This window comes from Tubulanus polymorphus, chromosome 1 (assembly GCF_964204645.1).
Source record: "Tubulanus polymorphus chromosome 1, tnTubPoly1.2, whole genome shotgun sequence".
NCBI classification, from domain to species: Eukaryota; Metazoa; Nemertea; class Palaeonemertea; order Tubulaniformes; family Tubulanidae; genus Tubulanus; species Tubulanus polymorphus.
Window position 1 is genome coordinate 22,920,611 of NC_134025.1, and position 18,417 is coordinate 22,939,027.

The following is an 18,417-nucleotide window of genomic DNA, read 5'->3' on the forward strand; positions in this document are numbered from 1 at the left end:
AAATTTTCTTGGGGCTATGGCACTTGCAGTCATGAAAGCCATGTGTATCACTAGGCCTCAATTGTTTTTGCCCCCCCCCTCCCCTTATTCAAAATTCCTGGATCTGCCCCTGAATTGAGTCATATTTTTAATTTAATTGAATTTTTCTTTTCATTCTCAATATAAATATTGGGTTTTGACTTATGTAATGATAATTCGATTATTTATTATTATTAATTAATGATTATCAACGATAATTATTATTCATATTATTATTTTGATTAAACTTATGATTGTTGTATGAATAATATATTGATTTTGAATGTGTAATGCAACGGCAAACTTGTAAATAACTGCTTGATCGAATTGTTTTATATAAGATTATCAAACCGATTTGAGTAAAATTATTTAAATAAATATGATGTACAGTTTTCTGTCAACGAGTTAAACACCGAATGATTTATCGATCTTTGTGATATCGGCCTTCAAGGATATTTCTTGGCGTGGTGCAACGATATTTTCGTGGATATTTGTCACCGGCGAAAGGGCCTCTTAAAATGTTTGACCTACTGCGGAGGTTTGCATTAATTATACATAGCTTTCAGCGCGTATTAAGCCCGTTGCTGGTATTTGCTGATCGTATTAATGCTGGTTTTTACATATTTGGTTAGTCGGTAAATATTGAACTGCTAACTTTGGTATCTCGGTCTGTAGTGCCCCGCGCGAGTAGCGATGGTAACCTAAACTGTCGCCCACCATCGTGGCTCCACGTCGCGACGGTTAACTTTCCCTAATTTGTGTTCTCGTTAGTAAGCTCAATATTCGACTCTTGTGGACCACAAATTGAGTATTTAACAAGGAACTGCATCATCAGCAGCAGCAGCAACGAGATGATTCTAATAAACATTTCCGTTTCTTAAATAAATATCGATAATAAATCAAAAATATCAAAATCATTGAGATAAAAATAAAGTAAGTTTTGATCGAAGCCCCATTTCATATCCCCCATCTCAGAAATTGCTTTATTGATGTCTAGATATTCAAATTAGTGGTTTCCGGACTGAGAAATATTTAAATTTCAGTTGCTCGAACGGAAAATATTTCGACACATTTTATTCTCCTTTTGGTAATTGCATATTTCATCACGGGGTCATAAATTCAACGTGCGATATACGCGCATAACGTGATATAGGGTCACGGCACGCCTTTACGTGATTGGCACCTCGGGGGTAGGTTTTCATTCATCTCAAAAACGCCGCAGATCGCTCGAAATGTCTTTGTTTGCTCTGCCCTCTACAGCACACAAACGGTACTATAACGGACAATATTCGCGCTTGTGAGTAAATATTGCAGAATTATTATTACTTCACTCAGCGGAACTCGAGCCAGTTCAGTATTAAAAATGCGCACTGCCATATCGGATAACCACCTGTGATCACCAATCCATGGAATTTTTATTCGCTTCTTGTTAGAAAAAAAATTTATAAAATGTTCAACTACAATAATTACGACTTCAGGTTTTCTCAGGCTCCCAGGTAAGATATTCATTGTACGCGATCTCCAGCGCGTGAAAAGTACATTCATTATTCTATAGCTAAACCGGAACATTGGCCGGGCGCTATTAAATGGTCACTAATGAATTGTTAAAGAGGCGCCTCTTTATTTACGTTTTTAATCCCTCTTACTTGGGGTCAAATAGCTTTCACTAATTGCCAGCCGAACACCCCGGTGCGTAGAAGCACGAAAACGTTATAACCTCTATTCTTATAAGATCGCTGTGAATTGAGAGAAACTTTTTATTTACTAATTCGTACGCGCGGTAGTTTTAATACTGGTTAGGATAGAAAACGAACACGTATTAGAATGGGACAGCATGATGTGCCGTACTCTTTTCAGTAAGTTCAGATACTTATTTTTTAATTCAAGTACATAGGAATCCGCTGTGAGTGTTTGACTACTGAACTTGCGACTGGCTAGGCGAGGAGATCTGGTGCAGTTTCAGCTGATAGTATAGAGGGCCCGGTATAGAGGGAATCCCACTATAATGACTAGAGACAATGTCCGAAAATGTTTCCTAGAGCCAGTAGTTTATTCGACGACGTTTCAACTATATTCTCATGGTCATCTTCGCTCTAGGAAACCTTTTTCGGACTTTGTTTCTCGTTAATATTGTGGGATTCTTTCTTCATAACACGGATATAGTTTTTTATCAATCGAAAGCTGAAAGTTTGAAGTCGATTGTTCCAGCCACGATTGCCAAAAGGATATACGGAAAATTCCATCTCGTTTTCTTTTAGTTTTTCACCCTCCAACAAGACTTAGTTGTTAATCGATTTTGCGTAGGCCTACAACCGAAGAAAGAATTCATTCTATTTTAGAATCGGAACTATTTAGCTGTTTTTGTCGAATTTTCATCCGGCCGCCCAGCGGGAAAACTACGTGAGAGAATAAGGAGTTCCGCGTAGACACTTACAGTAAATCTGCCGTAAGTGCCAGGTGATGATCTTTCGGATCTTTCGACAACCAGGACTAATTTCAAGACACTAGAATAATGAAATCTATATTATGCCACATTATACTGATAAGTCTCCCGTCGTTAAATTTTTTTCGGATATTCTATCACCAAACACGAGCGCAAAATCTTTTGCTAGGCTGTTTCGTTTATTTTTCAATTAATTACCCTTAATTGAACGAAGTGTTTAAGACATGGTAATTCCCGAAAAATTCTACATTTCTGAAGCACCATTTTGTATGTACTGTTATTATATAACCAATACTTCAATTACGTATTCGTATCACTGAAGTGATGAATCGCAAAAATAACCCCAATATATATGGGAGCGAAAACAAATATACGCCGTATCTACTTGTTGAGTACGGCGGTCACTTGCATGTGTAAATCATAGATGCAACAAAACTGAATATATCAAATATGAAAATGAAAATCATAGAAAAATGAAAAAGATCACCAGTTAGTTATCGTAGGGAGTTGTATTTAAGAAAAGGCTAAGAAAATGCTTGACCAAGCAAATACGTATGATGTAGTGAATACTATTTGTAAGGACGACATCGATTACTGGTAGTTCTTATGCGCATATAAACAGATAGGATGTTACTACGTATATTTTCATACTCGATTGTTTTCTTGAAACAAATATTCAGCAGATCGATTTTTTCCTATTGATCCGTAAACTCTGCATCGGGTATTATTAGCAATGATTGACATTTTCCGAACGACATCGCGTGTGCGCGGATTAAGATTGAGAACATTTTAAAATCGATTTTTAAGACATTTCTGAATAAATGAACACTATCTTCATGGCCGCAAATTAGCGTATGGTATGTTTTTGATTCGCCATCGCGCGTAATTTCCCAGGAATTTTTAACAGGAGTCGCCGCGTTTTCGACGTCGTCCGACAAAAGAAAGCGAATTCTATGCCTGCTGCGAATCAATAAACGTGAAGAATATCCTTTTGTTGAATATTTGAAAAAAATGAGAAGACACAATCCGGCTCGCGACTTTTGTGCGCCGGGGGTACAGGTTTGTACGATTCCATTATGCTTTACCGCGTGATCTATATCTAAGTCTTTGTGGGCAAATTGAATGAAGAGGGATTTGTTTTTTGACAGGTTTATTCATTAAAAATAACGCTAATGCTAAACCTTGTATGTAAACGCTAGGCGTTCATATGTAGCTCATTCTCTATTATTTGAACGAAGTATTACCGTGTCGCAAATACCCGGCGATTAAGACCAAAACGTTTCGAAGGGAAAATAGACCTTAAATTCTCGCCGTATGTGATTAGATTCACGAAACTGTGATATGCGCGAAATTGAAGAGGATATTAACGATTCTATGCATCTGCAGGATATGATGGCAAATATGGCGCGCCTGAAAAAAGACCAGGCAGGTGTGGCCAACAGGTAGGCTCTCAGCGATTATCCCTAACGGAAATTGAAAATGTCATATCCACACGGTCGGATTGTGTCGAGAAATATTAATTAACGCGTTTCACTTATTAGTCGCAGGCGTGGTCCATCTGTCAGTATTTCAATAGGTACTTTAGAAAATCCATAGGTCTAGTGAGGCACAGTATTCGCAATAGAATATATAACGCATATATCGCCAAGCGTTAAATTACATTATTTCTTTGAAAGTAAAACGTACATTAGTTTTGGACTTCCAGTAGGCCCCTATTGCAATATCTTTTGAAATTGAGTTTCGGTTGAAATTCACTGAACACTAAAATTCAGTTATGAAATAAATTTCTACCAACAAATTGCCCATCATATGGCATGAAATAAAAGCTCAAAAATGTAATCGTCGGAGAGCATAGCCTACGATTACGAATGAGATTTGTCCGCAATTTACATTATATTTACGTATACGCAAGTAGTTAGTATATTGGCCTACATATAACGGTGAGACATATCTATTACTCTATTCGTAGAGGGGGTCGCATCATGAGAAAGCACGATTCGTGCGTGAAAGCCGCAAGTTTTTTTATTATAGCGCCCGCAAAATTTGCGTCTCTACGCTTGACATTTGAAGGCCACGTGCTCGTGTTATTGTCACGTGATACAACGTTCCTATGACGACGAATATTACCGCTGTGCGTCGTTGTCGATTGAGCACGTAAAATAGGGCGTTGCTATTTTCATCGATATGAAACAATATCATCACTTTAACGCCGGAATCATTTTCTAAACTATGGAAATAATTCTATGGTCCGAGGAAGATTTGTACGCTATAGATTAATACAAATAACAGAACATTATTGCAAATAATTCACTGCTGCGTAGAGATTTCTGTTGGCGAGAGAAATAGCTCAAAATGGCCACCGATGATGACAGCTTTCAGGAAGTGAGAGCAAGATAAAACATTTCAGATGCATTTTCAACGGTGCAATTCTGTCAATTCGGACTTACGTATATACACTGTTTAAAGTTGTCGGTGACCTGTAATATTGGACATTTATATATTTGCTCCCATAAGAGGATTTCATTGAAGGTGATCATTGTAAATTTAATGTTATTTGTAAACCGAGATCGTTACTTTTTAGTTTTACTTTTATAATTATATCGTTGAGAATGTTGTTAATTAGCCTATCTGATCGCACGACGTCAGTCATCATTAATTATGCAGATATTTTTTACAAAAATAATCCCACAAAATCATTTGCTATATTCATAGCCTACATCCAATGGCCAAGCTCCTACCTACGTTTGATTGTCACCGTTCCCATCATCGACATAGTGTCATTTTGCGGTTGGTGTTTTAAAAATCAAGAGAAGGAAGGCTTTTTCCTCTCCTGCCCCCTGTCAGGGGTGTTTGTAGTTTGGGGTTGAACTTTGGTTTTTGTAGTTAGTCGACAATTTACAAATGAAATGTAATCGAATGTCCGTACAAATCCGAAAATAGCAAACAACGCAATTGAGCGCAGTCGCTGTAGGCTACAATAAATAGACTTTAGTTCGTTCCTAAAAGTTATGTTCCAAGAATAAGATGGCTGTCGCTGTGAAATAGTCTGAATGACCTAATTAGTGCATTCGATTTTAGATTTTCCGATCACTAGTCAACTAGGCCTACTTATGAAATCTGAAGTTCACCACCTAATGTCTATTTATTAATTGATGAGACCTGTTTTTCTAGGATATTTTGCTTACTTTTTGGGGTACATACCTCATTTACGTCTTAACAGAATGCCAAAAATCGCGGACAACATCTGAATATCCGATATATTCCCAGTTCTGTACCAATTAGATGCATTGGCAAAAAGACTCCTTAAGTCCAGTTGAATGAGAGAGAAAATCCTCCATTTTGTCAAATTTCTTGAATTTTTACATTGTTACCATGCCTACGCCACCCTGCTTTAGTTGTTGAGACCCCACAAGAAAAATAACTTCATTTCGTAGGCATGGTGACAATGTAAAAATTCAAGAAATTTGACAAAATGGAGGATTTTCTCTCTCATTCAACTGGACTTAAGGAGTCTTTTTGCCAATGCATCTAATTGGTACAGAACTGGAAATATATCGGATATTCAGTTGTTGTCCGCGATTTTTGGCATTCTGTTAAGACGTAAATGAGGTATGTACCCCAAAAAGTAAGCAAAATATCCTAGAAAAACAGGTCTCATCAATTAATAAATAGACATTAGGCTTGAGAGTTGCCATGGGCTGAAGGCTAAAGTTGACAAGTGAATATACAAGAAGTGGATATTTTGCCAATTTTCCCTTTTTTTGGTAAACGCTATATGGCCCTATGAAGATTCGAAAAAACTATTTTTACAGGGTTTTTATTAGGGTTAGAAAAAGGGTCTAAAAGTAAGATTTTAGGCACGGTGGCCACTGACCAGGAAAACTTGGATAACTGAGGGAATCAGAAAATCTAGAAAAAATCTGGGAAAACTCTGGGAGTTTGGATATTCTATTGACCCGACATTTTTTAATCAATATGCGATTGCCAGATCGAGTACCTGCAGAATAATCAGCCTGTTGATTGAGGCTGGTTACCAGGATGATGATTCATAAAAAAATGAATAAATTATAACATAGGCTAATTGAAACGCAAAAATTTTTCAGATTCATTCAGGGAATTTTGTGTACTGTTAAAACATGGAAAACTCTGGGAATTTGTAAATGGGTAGAAAGTGGTCATCCTTTTAGGGTTGTCCATTTGCTTAAAAACTCTTTGATGGTTCAGCCAATGTCCCAAGGTTTTACTGAGGTAGGGCTATGGGCCTACTCCCAAAATATCGCAGAAAAATTAATCTATGAAATATATAGGTCTACTAGTAGTGACCTAATCATCAGTGATGACTTGAAAATATAGTATTTTTGTTGATTCCTTACTCATTTTAAAACATTGGTGGCAAGCTTTTATAATCAATTTAAGGCTTCTGACATATTTATGAGGCTATAGTTCACCAAAACAAAAGAAAGTTAGCCAATACAATCCTTGATTAGGCCTATTTGATTACTCCAGAGTTTGATTTTCAATGAGTTCAGTTTAAAAACGCTGGTGAGTCAACCAACTTCCTAACGGTGGCCTGAAATTTCTAAATATCCAGGCTTATGTGTGAAAAGAATTTATCTTTCAACGAAATAACCGTTTTGCTTGGAGAATTATTGAATCAAATTATATCGAAATGAATTTCTATTCTGGCTAGCATTCCCATGCTTCAAAGCGATCAACAAGTGGACCTATTTAGCCAAATAGCTTTATCAGTGTTTATTGCGAGTAAATTAATGTTTTGGACAATGTTTTATTGACCTAGTGTGTCCATCAAAGCGATAAATTGTCCTTTGAGGGCTTTTGTTTGGTTCTAGAGTGCGCTGTTGGGTGATTCTATACTGATAGCCTATATGTGTCTTACGTACAGGTCACAAAATATTTATTTATGTTAAGTATTCATTTATTCACAACGCAATCCAATATTCGATGGTGATTTTTTTCTTGCAGTCGAAAAATGGAAAAATATGAACGACTGGGTAAAATAGGTGAAGGATCGTACGGTGTAGTGTTTAAATGTCGAAACAAAGATACCGGACAGTTAATGGCAATCAAAAAATTCGTAGAACCCGAGGATGATCCGCTTATTAAAAAGATAGCGATGCGCGAAATCAGAATGTTGAAGGTAAGATTCTTTTGTTCCTACTCACTGATCAACTGAATTTACAATTTGTGTCAAATCTCTTCGGTATTTTAGAAGGGCGATTCAGACTTTTAATTACCAGGGATTGGTGGAAATTTTTCAACTATTCCCGAAATCTTGCCATTTGGTATGAACCAGTGGAATTCTACTTGGCTGCAGCCAACTGCAGGCTCAATATTAACCTATTACTTGGCTGGCATTTTAGGATGTTCTTAGCATAGAATTAAAGTGTTAGAATAAATCGATATGACCAAGGAGGTCACTATTCAATCTGCAGGCTGTTAATTTTTCGCATCAATAATTTCTCAATAAGATTTTCTGGAAAGATATAAGAATACTTTAGTTGCCTTAAAGCGCTTTTCGCTAAAAGCATTAGGTCCATGAAATAGGCCTTTGGCGAAGAGAAAGTTGCAAAAAATATTCTGCTACGCAGTTATTAAAGATGTGGTTTCCAGCTAGCTTTTTCTGGCTGGCTTATGCCTGATTACTGCAGGAAACCACTGGTAAAAACGCCGAATAACTGGCCCGGAGCAGAAAACCGTTGGAAAATGCGTCAGCAAAATTGCTCAGCAGGAAATTGTTGGCTGCCACAGTCCCAGTTTCCTGCTCAGCTCTGGAAAACACTCGTGAAAACGATCAACGGTTTCCTCCTGTTACCGCAGCAATTTGCAGCAATTGTATGCAACAGCCTTTTTGTCCCCGCCGCAGGAAATTGCCGCTACACGAAAATGCGTGCCTCCGAAGACGTCGGCTGGAAACCTCTCGGGGGGGAAAACCGGCCCTAAATTTGCGGTCGGCGATAATTACAAAGGCGTTAGGTTAACGTTGTTTACGTAATATGAATTGAATCCTATTCGGCGCCTGCGTCTGGATACTTTGCTGCTTTAGCAAAACGTTCGGCTCCCCGAAGCATCGCGTCGTCATAGCGACGGGCAAATATTTTGACTTCGATATCTGGTAAATTGGACAAGTGACTTCATTGATCGGTCATTTTTCGTGCGACGACTGATCTATCGCGTCGATTCGACCGAATCGGTGAATCTTAAAGTCATCCCCGATTCGCTTTGTACCGCGTATTAATTTTCGCTTTGAAGTTGAAATCGTTTCGTCGATGAGCTTTCGTTGGACGGCGCGTTTCGTCGATTCGTCCGTCGACTTAATTCCATCAATATTAATGAAAAATTTCCCGCAGGCCTTGTGTAATATATACACGTATAGGCCTATATCGTGACAATAAATGTATTATATAGCGATACGTTTGCCTGTGAGTTATTTTTGCGATACAAATATACGATAAATGTCAACGTATCGTTAAGTTCGTCTCGTCAATGCCGGCTGCCCGGCGAAACGACACGAAAAATGCATCTGGATACAACGTATCTAGAAACGGGACTATTTTATATACGTGTTATGGGCATTTTCATTATAATCTCGTTCATGTGATTTCGTACCCGTAGATGACAACTACACCTGTTTAGGTTTTTGAATTGTGTTTATAATAAGTATTCCAGTGGGAACTATAGAACCACCCTCGAGACTCTTTATACGGCTATGGCTCGGAAAATGTCAAACTTACTGGTTTTTGATTAGCGCACGCTGACTTGCTTTTACCTTTTAATAACTTTTCAAAAGCTGTATATAAGCCCGCTATATAGGCCTATGGGAGAGAGTGAGTGAAGGCTTGCCAGATATTTGTATTGTTCACTTTGAATAAAGCCCGCGGCTGTTTTCGAATAATACACTGCCGTAAATAAAATGAATTTGAAATAAAAGTCTTGTTTATGAACTTGTTGCAGGAATTCAAATCTTACACCGTTTGATAACTTAAACATTAGTTTTGTTAGTCAAGACTGACTGGCAGCCATCTTTGTTGTTTTAAGTTTATTTCCTTGTGATTTAGTGCTCGCAGAAATGTGTTGTCAGAATTTCTAACCACTCCATGGTCTCCAAAGTATAGTAGTTAATGTATGATTATATACTACTGCCGTAGCCTATATATATAACTTGCGTTTCCCTTTTTCTTTTACAGCAATTGAAACATCCTAATCTAGTAAATCTAATCGAGGTTTTCAGGCGTAAGAAAAGACTTCATCTCGTATTTGAATATGTAGATCACACGGTGCTTAACGAGTTAGACAGATGTCCTAGAGGGTAAGAATGGCTATGATTGTAATAGAACCTCCAGCAAATTTTGTACAAAACATCTTCTCTAAGTTTATCAAGATACTAAGTTTTAAATACAAGCAGTGAATTGGACGATGATTTTGATAATCACTCATTTTGTAAATATTGTTATCCATTGTTTAAAGCGTTCCTGAACAGACAACCAAAAAGATCATCTGGCAAACGATACAAGCAGTTAAATTTTGCCATCAACACAATGTAAGTTATCATCGAAATTAGCTTTTTACGGACCCTAAAGCATAATTGCCTATACTTTATTCATTATAAAGACCCTTATTTCAATCAAGAATGACAAAATCACTAGAAAACCGAAATATTCTCTAATCTCAAAAATTTATATTTTAGAGTCTTTGCTTCTGTTGCGCATCTTTCTTTCGCCATGGGATTTCTTAATGTTTTTTTTTAATTTTGACTTTTACAGTGTATTCACAGAGATGTCAAACCGGAAAATATACTTATCACGAAGAACGGCACGGTGAAACTATGCGATTTCGGGTTTGCGCGGTTACTGAGTACGTATGCGATGTTGTGTTTCAATTTGTTGTGCATGTACAGCGTGCCACAATTCAAATGTAGCCTTATAAGTCAAACAGGGTGGCTCCCTGTACTGACCCAAGAACCCCGGAAAGCTGGGAATCAGAAAAACTTATCAAAGAAAATCAGGGAAACCTAGGGAATTTGACACAAAATTTTGCAAAAAAAAACCTGGATAAATTTGAATATGCTATTGTCAACGTGTTTCTTTATCAATACATGATTCGTGAAAAATTGGTAAATTGTAACATCGTAAACCAAGAAAGTTCTCCACTCACCTACCAGTTCACTATTGGAATTTTGCATCATCGCATGGAAAAATTAGGGAACAATTGGGGAATTGTAAAATAGGTGGATAAGTGGCAACTCTGCGGAAACTCCATATAAGGTTTGATAAGTAAGAGTGACATAGTATTTTTCTTACTTCAAAGACAATTTTAGCTCAGATTCCTGAAACTGGGTCTTCTAGATGCGTATTCACGCGATAAAGAAAGAAGTCGGGCAGATTGACTTTAGAAATGTCTCACTGATTAATAGTTGCTCGTTCGAAATCGGATAGTTATCAGTTGTCCGATTGAAAGGCAAACTACGACTCTCATTAACAACCTGTCAGGAAAATTGGTTGTAAACGTCGAACTCGGTGTCAATTTTAATAATGACTTAGACCACTTACGCGTTGTATTCTTCATAACTTTTTATCTACAACAGTCAGTATAGCGATCAAGTTTGCCGGCAACGCTGTATATTTATAAGGGATAAATGGCTCTGTTGCGATATCGTGAAAAAGCGCTTATGACTGGTAATAAGAGCGGCTCTAGACTCGCAATTGGCAGATATAGATTGAACTAGAAGATTAATGAGCATGTATGACAGGCGTAGAATGTATAAGTTGTGAATAGAATTGTGAGCCATGATCTAATGTGTAATGAATGAAAAAAAAGTGCACTTGCTTATTCTTGCGTGTCCAGTTTCGTTGTCCGATATCTGTACGATAATCGGCCTGTTTGATTGGTTACGGTAGTTGATTGTGTTCAGTTATTTTGGCGGCAGGTTGTAATGTTTCATCGGTATTATAGAAAAGTGGTAGAACTCACTTAATTCGGATGACTATGAACTGCCTAGATTTCAGTTGACATGGTTCTAGGTTTAATAGGCGAAAATTATCATTAGGCGAAAATCCGGACTTAAAAATCTGTAATTCTTAATTCGAAAAAGTAATTCTTAAACCTAACGGCATTAAAACTTTGCGACGGTACATTCCCTTAGATATGCAGCTACCGGTATGATAACCCAATATCCAATTGACAATTCTATATATGTTCTTCCATAAATAACATTGAAAAAATTCAAAATGAAAAGCCTTTATCGAACCTGATGGCATCAAAACTTCGCCCCGGTATATACCCCTAGATATGCAGCTACCCGTACTTTAACACAAACGTGCATGAACCCAATATCATATTGACAGTTGGATATTATGTTCCTCTATAAGTATCATTGAAATAATGAAATGAAAAGCCTTTGTCATCGGCTAATGGTCGTGTTTATGGTGCATCGGGCCACAGGAGACGGGAATTAATTCGCACCATAGCAGTATTGCCACGCGAGCTGGTTTGAATCCCTTCATTGGACATAACTATAGATGATTTATTACATAGTTAGATAGTTAATTTAGAAATACGTAGATTTTCATAGAAGGTATACCAACGCAACGAGGTAGACCTGTAGGCAAGCGCTTATTGAAATAGAGCAAGAATTTTAGAACGAACAAGGTTATGCCAAATGTTCAATCACAGCATTGAAATGGAATATCAAACGTAAATAGAAGTCCTTTCAATTCATTATGGACAGCAGTACTGAAGTACCAGTGAAGGCTATACTTGTTGTCTTAAGCGAGAATAGACTTTAACGCCAAACTAATTGGCTTGGACTTAGTATTATTGTATTAAGATCTGGTTGCCATAGCGACTTACCTGAAAATCAACATTTCGCTTCAAGGATAAATTTTGCAGGTTCCAAGGCCTATATTTCAATTGCTAAAAGGGTTCACAGGATTTTTTGTTTAAACAGATTCTTGGTTGACATTAATCTAACACATTAAGATTATTGTTTGGTCTGAAAGAAAGAATAGGTAAAGAATATAGCATATTTGAAGGATCAAAACGTCATTTCTTATCGCCAACTTAAAATGAAGATCAGTCATTAAACTTGATTGCCAGTCATATGTTAGACTGATAAGCCCTATTAATGAGTGCGATTATCTTCAAAGAGGTCAACTATTTTGTACAGTTTTCTTCTATCTAGCTCATATTGTATACAGTTTCCTTCTATCTAGCTCAGGTGCAATCTTGTCCATTTCTAATCTAGTCACCTCCTTAAATAATAGTAACTAACAATACACCGCACCGTGGTGTAGACACACTATAGTGGTATTCCCGTTATTCAACACACTAGGGTGGAATTTTAAAAAATGTTCAAATTATCTCCAGCACTATAGGGTATTAGTTAGTCAGCACTGAAAGGGTCAAAGGCTTTGATATATCGAGCAATTTATCCTCGGAAAATGACTGCGATCTTTGAAATGGCCCTCGAAATTAGGTCCAACAAATATATGATATTTTTTCTGGTGTATTAATATTCTTACCGCAACGCAAGGACGAATATATCGGTTATTTTTACCCTGATGATTAATTACTAAATGAATAGATATACAGCGGTACATTGATCATCCGCTCAGCGTAATCTCTGATTACTGATCGAACAATCGTCATTCGTCTGATTTTCTGCGGCAAATTTTTGTTTGCCCCGAAATATACACAATTTTTCCACATTGTGTAGAGATAATAACAGTATAATTGATTAGAGTTGATAATTGAAATCTTTTAATTCCATGATAATTATTCGGTCCTATTGATAATTATGGTAGAAGTTGGTAGTATAGTTGCATTTTTGTCGTATGTTTTGGTTATTTGTATAGATTTCACCCCAATCTGCCAAGCTCTAAAAACTAATTTTGACAAATTTTCACCTGGTTTAAAAAGATTTCTGTGACTTTCTGTTTACAGCTGGGCCCGGTGATGACTACACGGATTACGTAGCGACGAGATGGTACAGATCGCCGGAGCTATTGGTGGGAGATACGGTGTACGGGCCACCAGTAGACATCTGGGCAATCGGTTGTGTGTTCGCTGAACTTCTTACCGGTCAAGCGTTGTGGCCGGGCCGATCTGACGTCGATCAACTTTACTTAATTCGAAAAACACTTGGTTAGTAGTGATTGATATACCGATAATCAAATTTACACCATCAAACTATATAGTTCAGATGCGCTCCAATTTGGTGTTATCACCCCCGGCTTATAACTCTATTCCATGTCTCAGTCATCTCTCCCTGGGGAGAAGTAACATCTGAGCAGCTACTAAACACTTGCGAGTGATCTATCAGGCCAGGTTCCCATTTACTCCTGGGTGGAGAGAGGCAATGAGGATGAGTGTCGTACCCGAGGACACTACGGCACTGTACGGGATCCGTACCCACGACCTGAAAAGTAAGAAACTTTGAAAGTGGAGTGAACTGCTAAATATGGATGATAACCAGTAGTAACTGATGCATATAATGATTGTACACGTATAGGAATTCCGGTTGAGAGTCGCGTTTTTCATAAAAACTGATCCAGATACTTCACTTATCTCTATTGACGATGGATGTTTGTTCATTTCTAGGTGATCTCATACCTCGACACATGGAAATATTCTCCACGAATACATTCTTTCACGGTTTAACAATTCCAGAACCGGATGTGATGGTTTGTATTTCGAATAATTTTTCTAAATTTTGCCGCGAGATTTCGTCGATTCCGTTTCTTATCGCTATTGTTCGTGTTGTTTTTGTTGTTCAGGAACCGTTGTCAGTGAAAATACCAAACATACATCCAGCAGCGATGGATTTCCTGCAGGTGAGAGTTAACGAGCGATTTCCATGTTAATTTCATCAGCTGCTTAAACATGCATAATTACCATACATCAATTATTGATACTGGTAGTTGTTGAATTTACTATATGAAACATACTTACTTGATTGTAGCGTATTTTGCGCTGTTATCAGATTAAGGAAGTTACCTATATGTATCCTAAGCCGCGATCACGAGGAGACAATTTGGCCCGGGCCAAAGTGGCACGGATCAGGCACGGGCCAAATTTGGCCCGTGCCTAATAAGAGAGCGCGTTCACACGCAAACCATTCACGCGATACTAAACAATGCTCAAACAAAGCGAAGTGGATCATTTCCGGTGCCAGTTGCAATTCAAACGCAATCATTTGTCTGGTGCTAAGATTTGGCTCGGGCCTGGTCCGATGTTTTTGGTCGGGCCAAATTTGGCCCGGGCCAAACAGGCTCTGGCCCATTTGCCACCCGTGTGAATAGTTGTTCCGGGCCAAATTTGGCACGGGCCAAAAATGCTCGTGTGATGGCGGCTTTAGGGATCTTCCCCGGCATCCTCCCTAGATTGATTTTGAACTTGATGACATCAAGATTCTCGTCAAGATATCAAGTCAGTGGGCGGAGTCCCCCTGTGAAGCCCTGCTAACTGGATTTTTTAGGGTGGCCACTTATCTGGAAAACAGGGAATAAATAAAAATCAGGGAAAAGTCAGGGAAATTTGTTGAGATTGCTAGATCGCCCATAAAATTTAAAAGTTTCTGTCTTTGTCTTATGTTTTTGACTGTGTTAATTGATTGTTTTCTTAGCAAATCAAGTCGGGGAAAAACAACATTCATGTCAGGGAATAGTTGTGGGAAAAGGCTAGTCAAATAAAAGTGGCCACCCTGTTTTTCCAGACTGTCACTGAACGATGTAGACTATGCATACAGTTCAGACCAGTCCAAGCCATTTTGTTTCCATAGCTATTCGAACAATTTACGGTACCCCGACTGTGCGACTGGGCCCATGTGCGTTTGTAGCTGGCCACTGAAATAGTTATATTCTTATGTTCATCATTTGTAGGGTTGTTTTGCGATGGATCCAGAGAAGCGTTTGTCATGTAAGGAACTACTGGGTCACCATTACTTTGACCAGTTCGCAGAGATTTATGACCGAAATACCGAGGACCAGAAGACAAAACGACAAGCTGCGAAATGCAGGGAACAAAAGTCCAGATTAGGGGTATGTTGGTTTGAACAGAATATTAATGAACAGAAGTGTTGGTTAGAACAGAGTTCATTTGATCAGGACAAACTTTAACTAGAACTATGGAGTTCAGGATCCAGTTTCGCAGTTCTAATTTGACTCTAGAATTGAAACATTGAAAAGGAATTAATTTTACCTCTCTGTTAACCCTAACTCACAACTATGGGGCTGGGCCCACAATTAAAAATCAATATCAACATCGTATATCCAAATTTTTGAGCCCACTTGGGACTTAGTCCTAGCGGTCTATTACGTTCCCTTTCATGTGTTTCTATAGAATTTCATACTGTAAAATTAATCAAATTTTTCCTTTCGTACAATAGTCAGTGAAGTACGACTACCTCTTTAAGCATGAGTTTGTTAGTTGTTCTATTCGGGAACGTTCGCCGATTTCATTGAATTTCTTATTTTGTCTTACAGAATATGAATACATTGCCTCAGCTGACGGGCAACCAAGTCACATCTACCTCGCCTGTGCCGAATCCGAAGTACCAAACGCAGCCGCATAAGCATAAAACCCATTTACCGAACATCTGACTTTTTGGTCAAGGGGTTTTACGTCATGAAGGAAGTTCACTTGGGGACAACACTAAATAGCACGGATAGTTTTTTGAGAATGTTTCCATGGACAGTACAACAAATATGTGACGGAAATCCTGGCGGCCATTTGCCAGAAGTATTTTCAGGGATATATGGATGACTGCGTGTACCCACGTTTCGTTCACTAACCAGGAGTTATGTATATCATATTTATATATGAAATATTTATATATATATATATATATAATATGCATACTTCGTCAGCATTCAGAACTCTTGCATAAAACGTCAGTGCATTTCAAACTGGTGCAGGAAGAGGGAGATACAATATTTTACAATTTACTTTAAAAAAAAATGTCATTGTTGGTTCTTCCATTGCTCAATATCTCACAAGATCATTACTTGGTGGTCGGTAGCTTCTCGCTATAAAGGCCGCGTTTGAGAGAATCAATGTTGGATAGATTTGTAGTCTACAGAAAATGGCGGAGTTCTGGAATGTTGGTAGCTTTCAACACACAATCACTGCTTTTCTGTGTGCTGCTTTTCGCGGTTTCGGACAACGGTGTTTTCACATGCACAGAAGAAGTAGTAACAGTTTGTTATCGGAATACAATGAGCGTTTCAGTTGTTGATGAGTTGACAATTGGTTACGTCTCGCGATTGAAATGTCGTTCAACGCTCTAAGGGAATGGGGCGCGCGAAGAGCTTTCGGACAGGACTCGGTCCATACATCGTTGCACCGGCTTAATCGCGAGCTACGACGCGCCGGCGGCGGTGTTGTGAACTTTCAAATTGTTTCTCTCGAGCAATATCGTTTGAAAGATTAAATCGAATTGAATTTGCGAGTAATCTTTCGACGCGCAACATTCCACGTTGGTTTGTTTAAACACGTTGTTCATTGTTATCTTGTTGAATCTCATTTTGTAAATTAGGATTAGTACGAAGTACTGCGTTGTATATCGAAAAGAAATAATCATCCATTTAGTTTATGTGTATATATTTCTAACTCCCTCTGCCCTCTCTCTTTTTTTCCCGCTCTCTGTGTAGATTTTTTGATTGACACTGCTGCACGTATGACACTGAATTGACTGCTACATCACCACACAATCGGTACATCCTATTCCCGGAAATGGCAAAATGGCCGCAATTATTATTTATCTGTAAAAAGTGCTTTTTACCAAGTTTAGAAAGCGAACTAGTGTTTAGAGTGAAGGTCAATATTTTCTAGTCCAGATTTCACTTGGCATATTTCATCGCACGATTTATTTTACATCGCGGTTAAAACGACATCCCAAATAACAGGTATTTCGACCTAACTGTAATTTGTTAAACATTCCTGTGAAGGTTTCTAATTTATAAACATATCACTTTCAATTGTTTGTTCATACCCGTCCTAAATAAAAAACATTGCAAATAATTCTGAAAAATGTGATCTAAATAACTTATTGAAGACAGAAGGTGCTGAAAGAATTTTGTGATTTCCATTTTTTGGTCAGTTTTTTTTTAATTCAGAAAAGAAAAGCAACAATTGTACTGATCCTGTGATATAAAAAGTATTCAGCGATTTTCTGTTAAAACCTGTCAATAACTTAAATGTTCTGGAATCAAACTGAAAATTGTGGTCCCAACTTACTATATTGTTTTAAACTGCACTGGGTAAAAAGTATATCATTTCAGCAGTTGTTTCAATAAGTATGAATATTTTTAAGGTGTTTTTTCCTATTGTTACGTTTATCTCAATTTTGTGTGGCTGGTATTTTGTTATAGTAATATGAATTGCCATATATGGTCGTCTTTGTCATTCATTACTGTTATAGTGTTATATATCTCATCTCTTATCATCGCAGTGTCATTATGCATTTATGTATTTCATACTATCATCAACTGTTATTTTTCATTTCATCTTATTTGGGGGGCTGTCCATTTATTACGTCCAGTTAAGTACTTGGGGAGCTAGAGGGATGGAGAGTTAAATGTGATAGTTGAAATTATAAGGAATAGGTACCAGCGATGGGAAAGGAAATCAATCCAAAATATTTTACGTTTCAATAAATGGATGCCCCCTAATTGGCTGTTTGTTCAATCGACCAATCTACCACCACAAACAATTCCTTCCCATACCCTGTTCTTTTCTTCGACACAAAGTTTATGCCGCTACCATAAGATAATGATCTTAAGATGGCTTTTTCGGATTCAAAAATCGGTTTAGTAATTTAGGACATCAAGCTCGTCATAAACTCGGCCAACCCACTGTAACAAGGGATGTTTTTACTGTAAATGGCTTCTAAAAAAAATTCTACAGTGCAGTGGATTAATATAACAATAATGATAACAATA

General features: G+C 37.8%; 1 protein-coding gene across 4 annotated transcripts; it reads left to right on the forward strand.

Moving 5' to 3' along the window:
• Window positions 1–1,415: 1,415 nt before the first annotated feature.
• Window positions 1,416–16,310, forward strand: LOC141911982 (cyclin-dependent kinase-like 1). 4 transcript variants are annotated; one of them, XM_074803130.1, is made up of 10 exons: window positions 1,416–1,514; window positions 7,445–7,619; window positions 9,667–9,788; window positions 9,947–10,019; window positions 10,243–10,333; window positions 13,421–13,621; window positions 14,078–14,160; window positions 14,254–14,310; window positions 15,358–15,516; window positions 15,961–16,310. In XM_074803130.1, the coding sequence occupies exons 1-10, from the start codon at window positions 1,468–1,470 to the stop codon at window positions 16,075–16,077; spliced, it is 1,125 nt and encodes a 374-aa protein (XP_074659231.1). In that variant the 5' UTR covers window positions 1,416–1,467; the 3' UTR covers window positions 16,078–16,310. The 4 variants fall into 4 exon arrangements, with proteins under 4 accessions (XP_074659231.1, XP_074659225.1, XP_074659250.1 ...); XM_074803124.1 differs by lacking the exon at window positions 1,416–1,514 and adding an exon at window positions 3,701–3,903; XM_074803149.1 differs by lacking the exon at window positions 1,416–1,514 and adding an exon at window positions 4,687–4,990.
• Window positions 16,311–18,417: the final 2,107 nt, after the last annotated feature.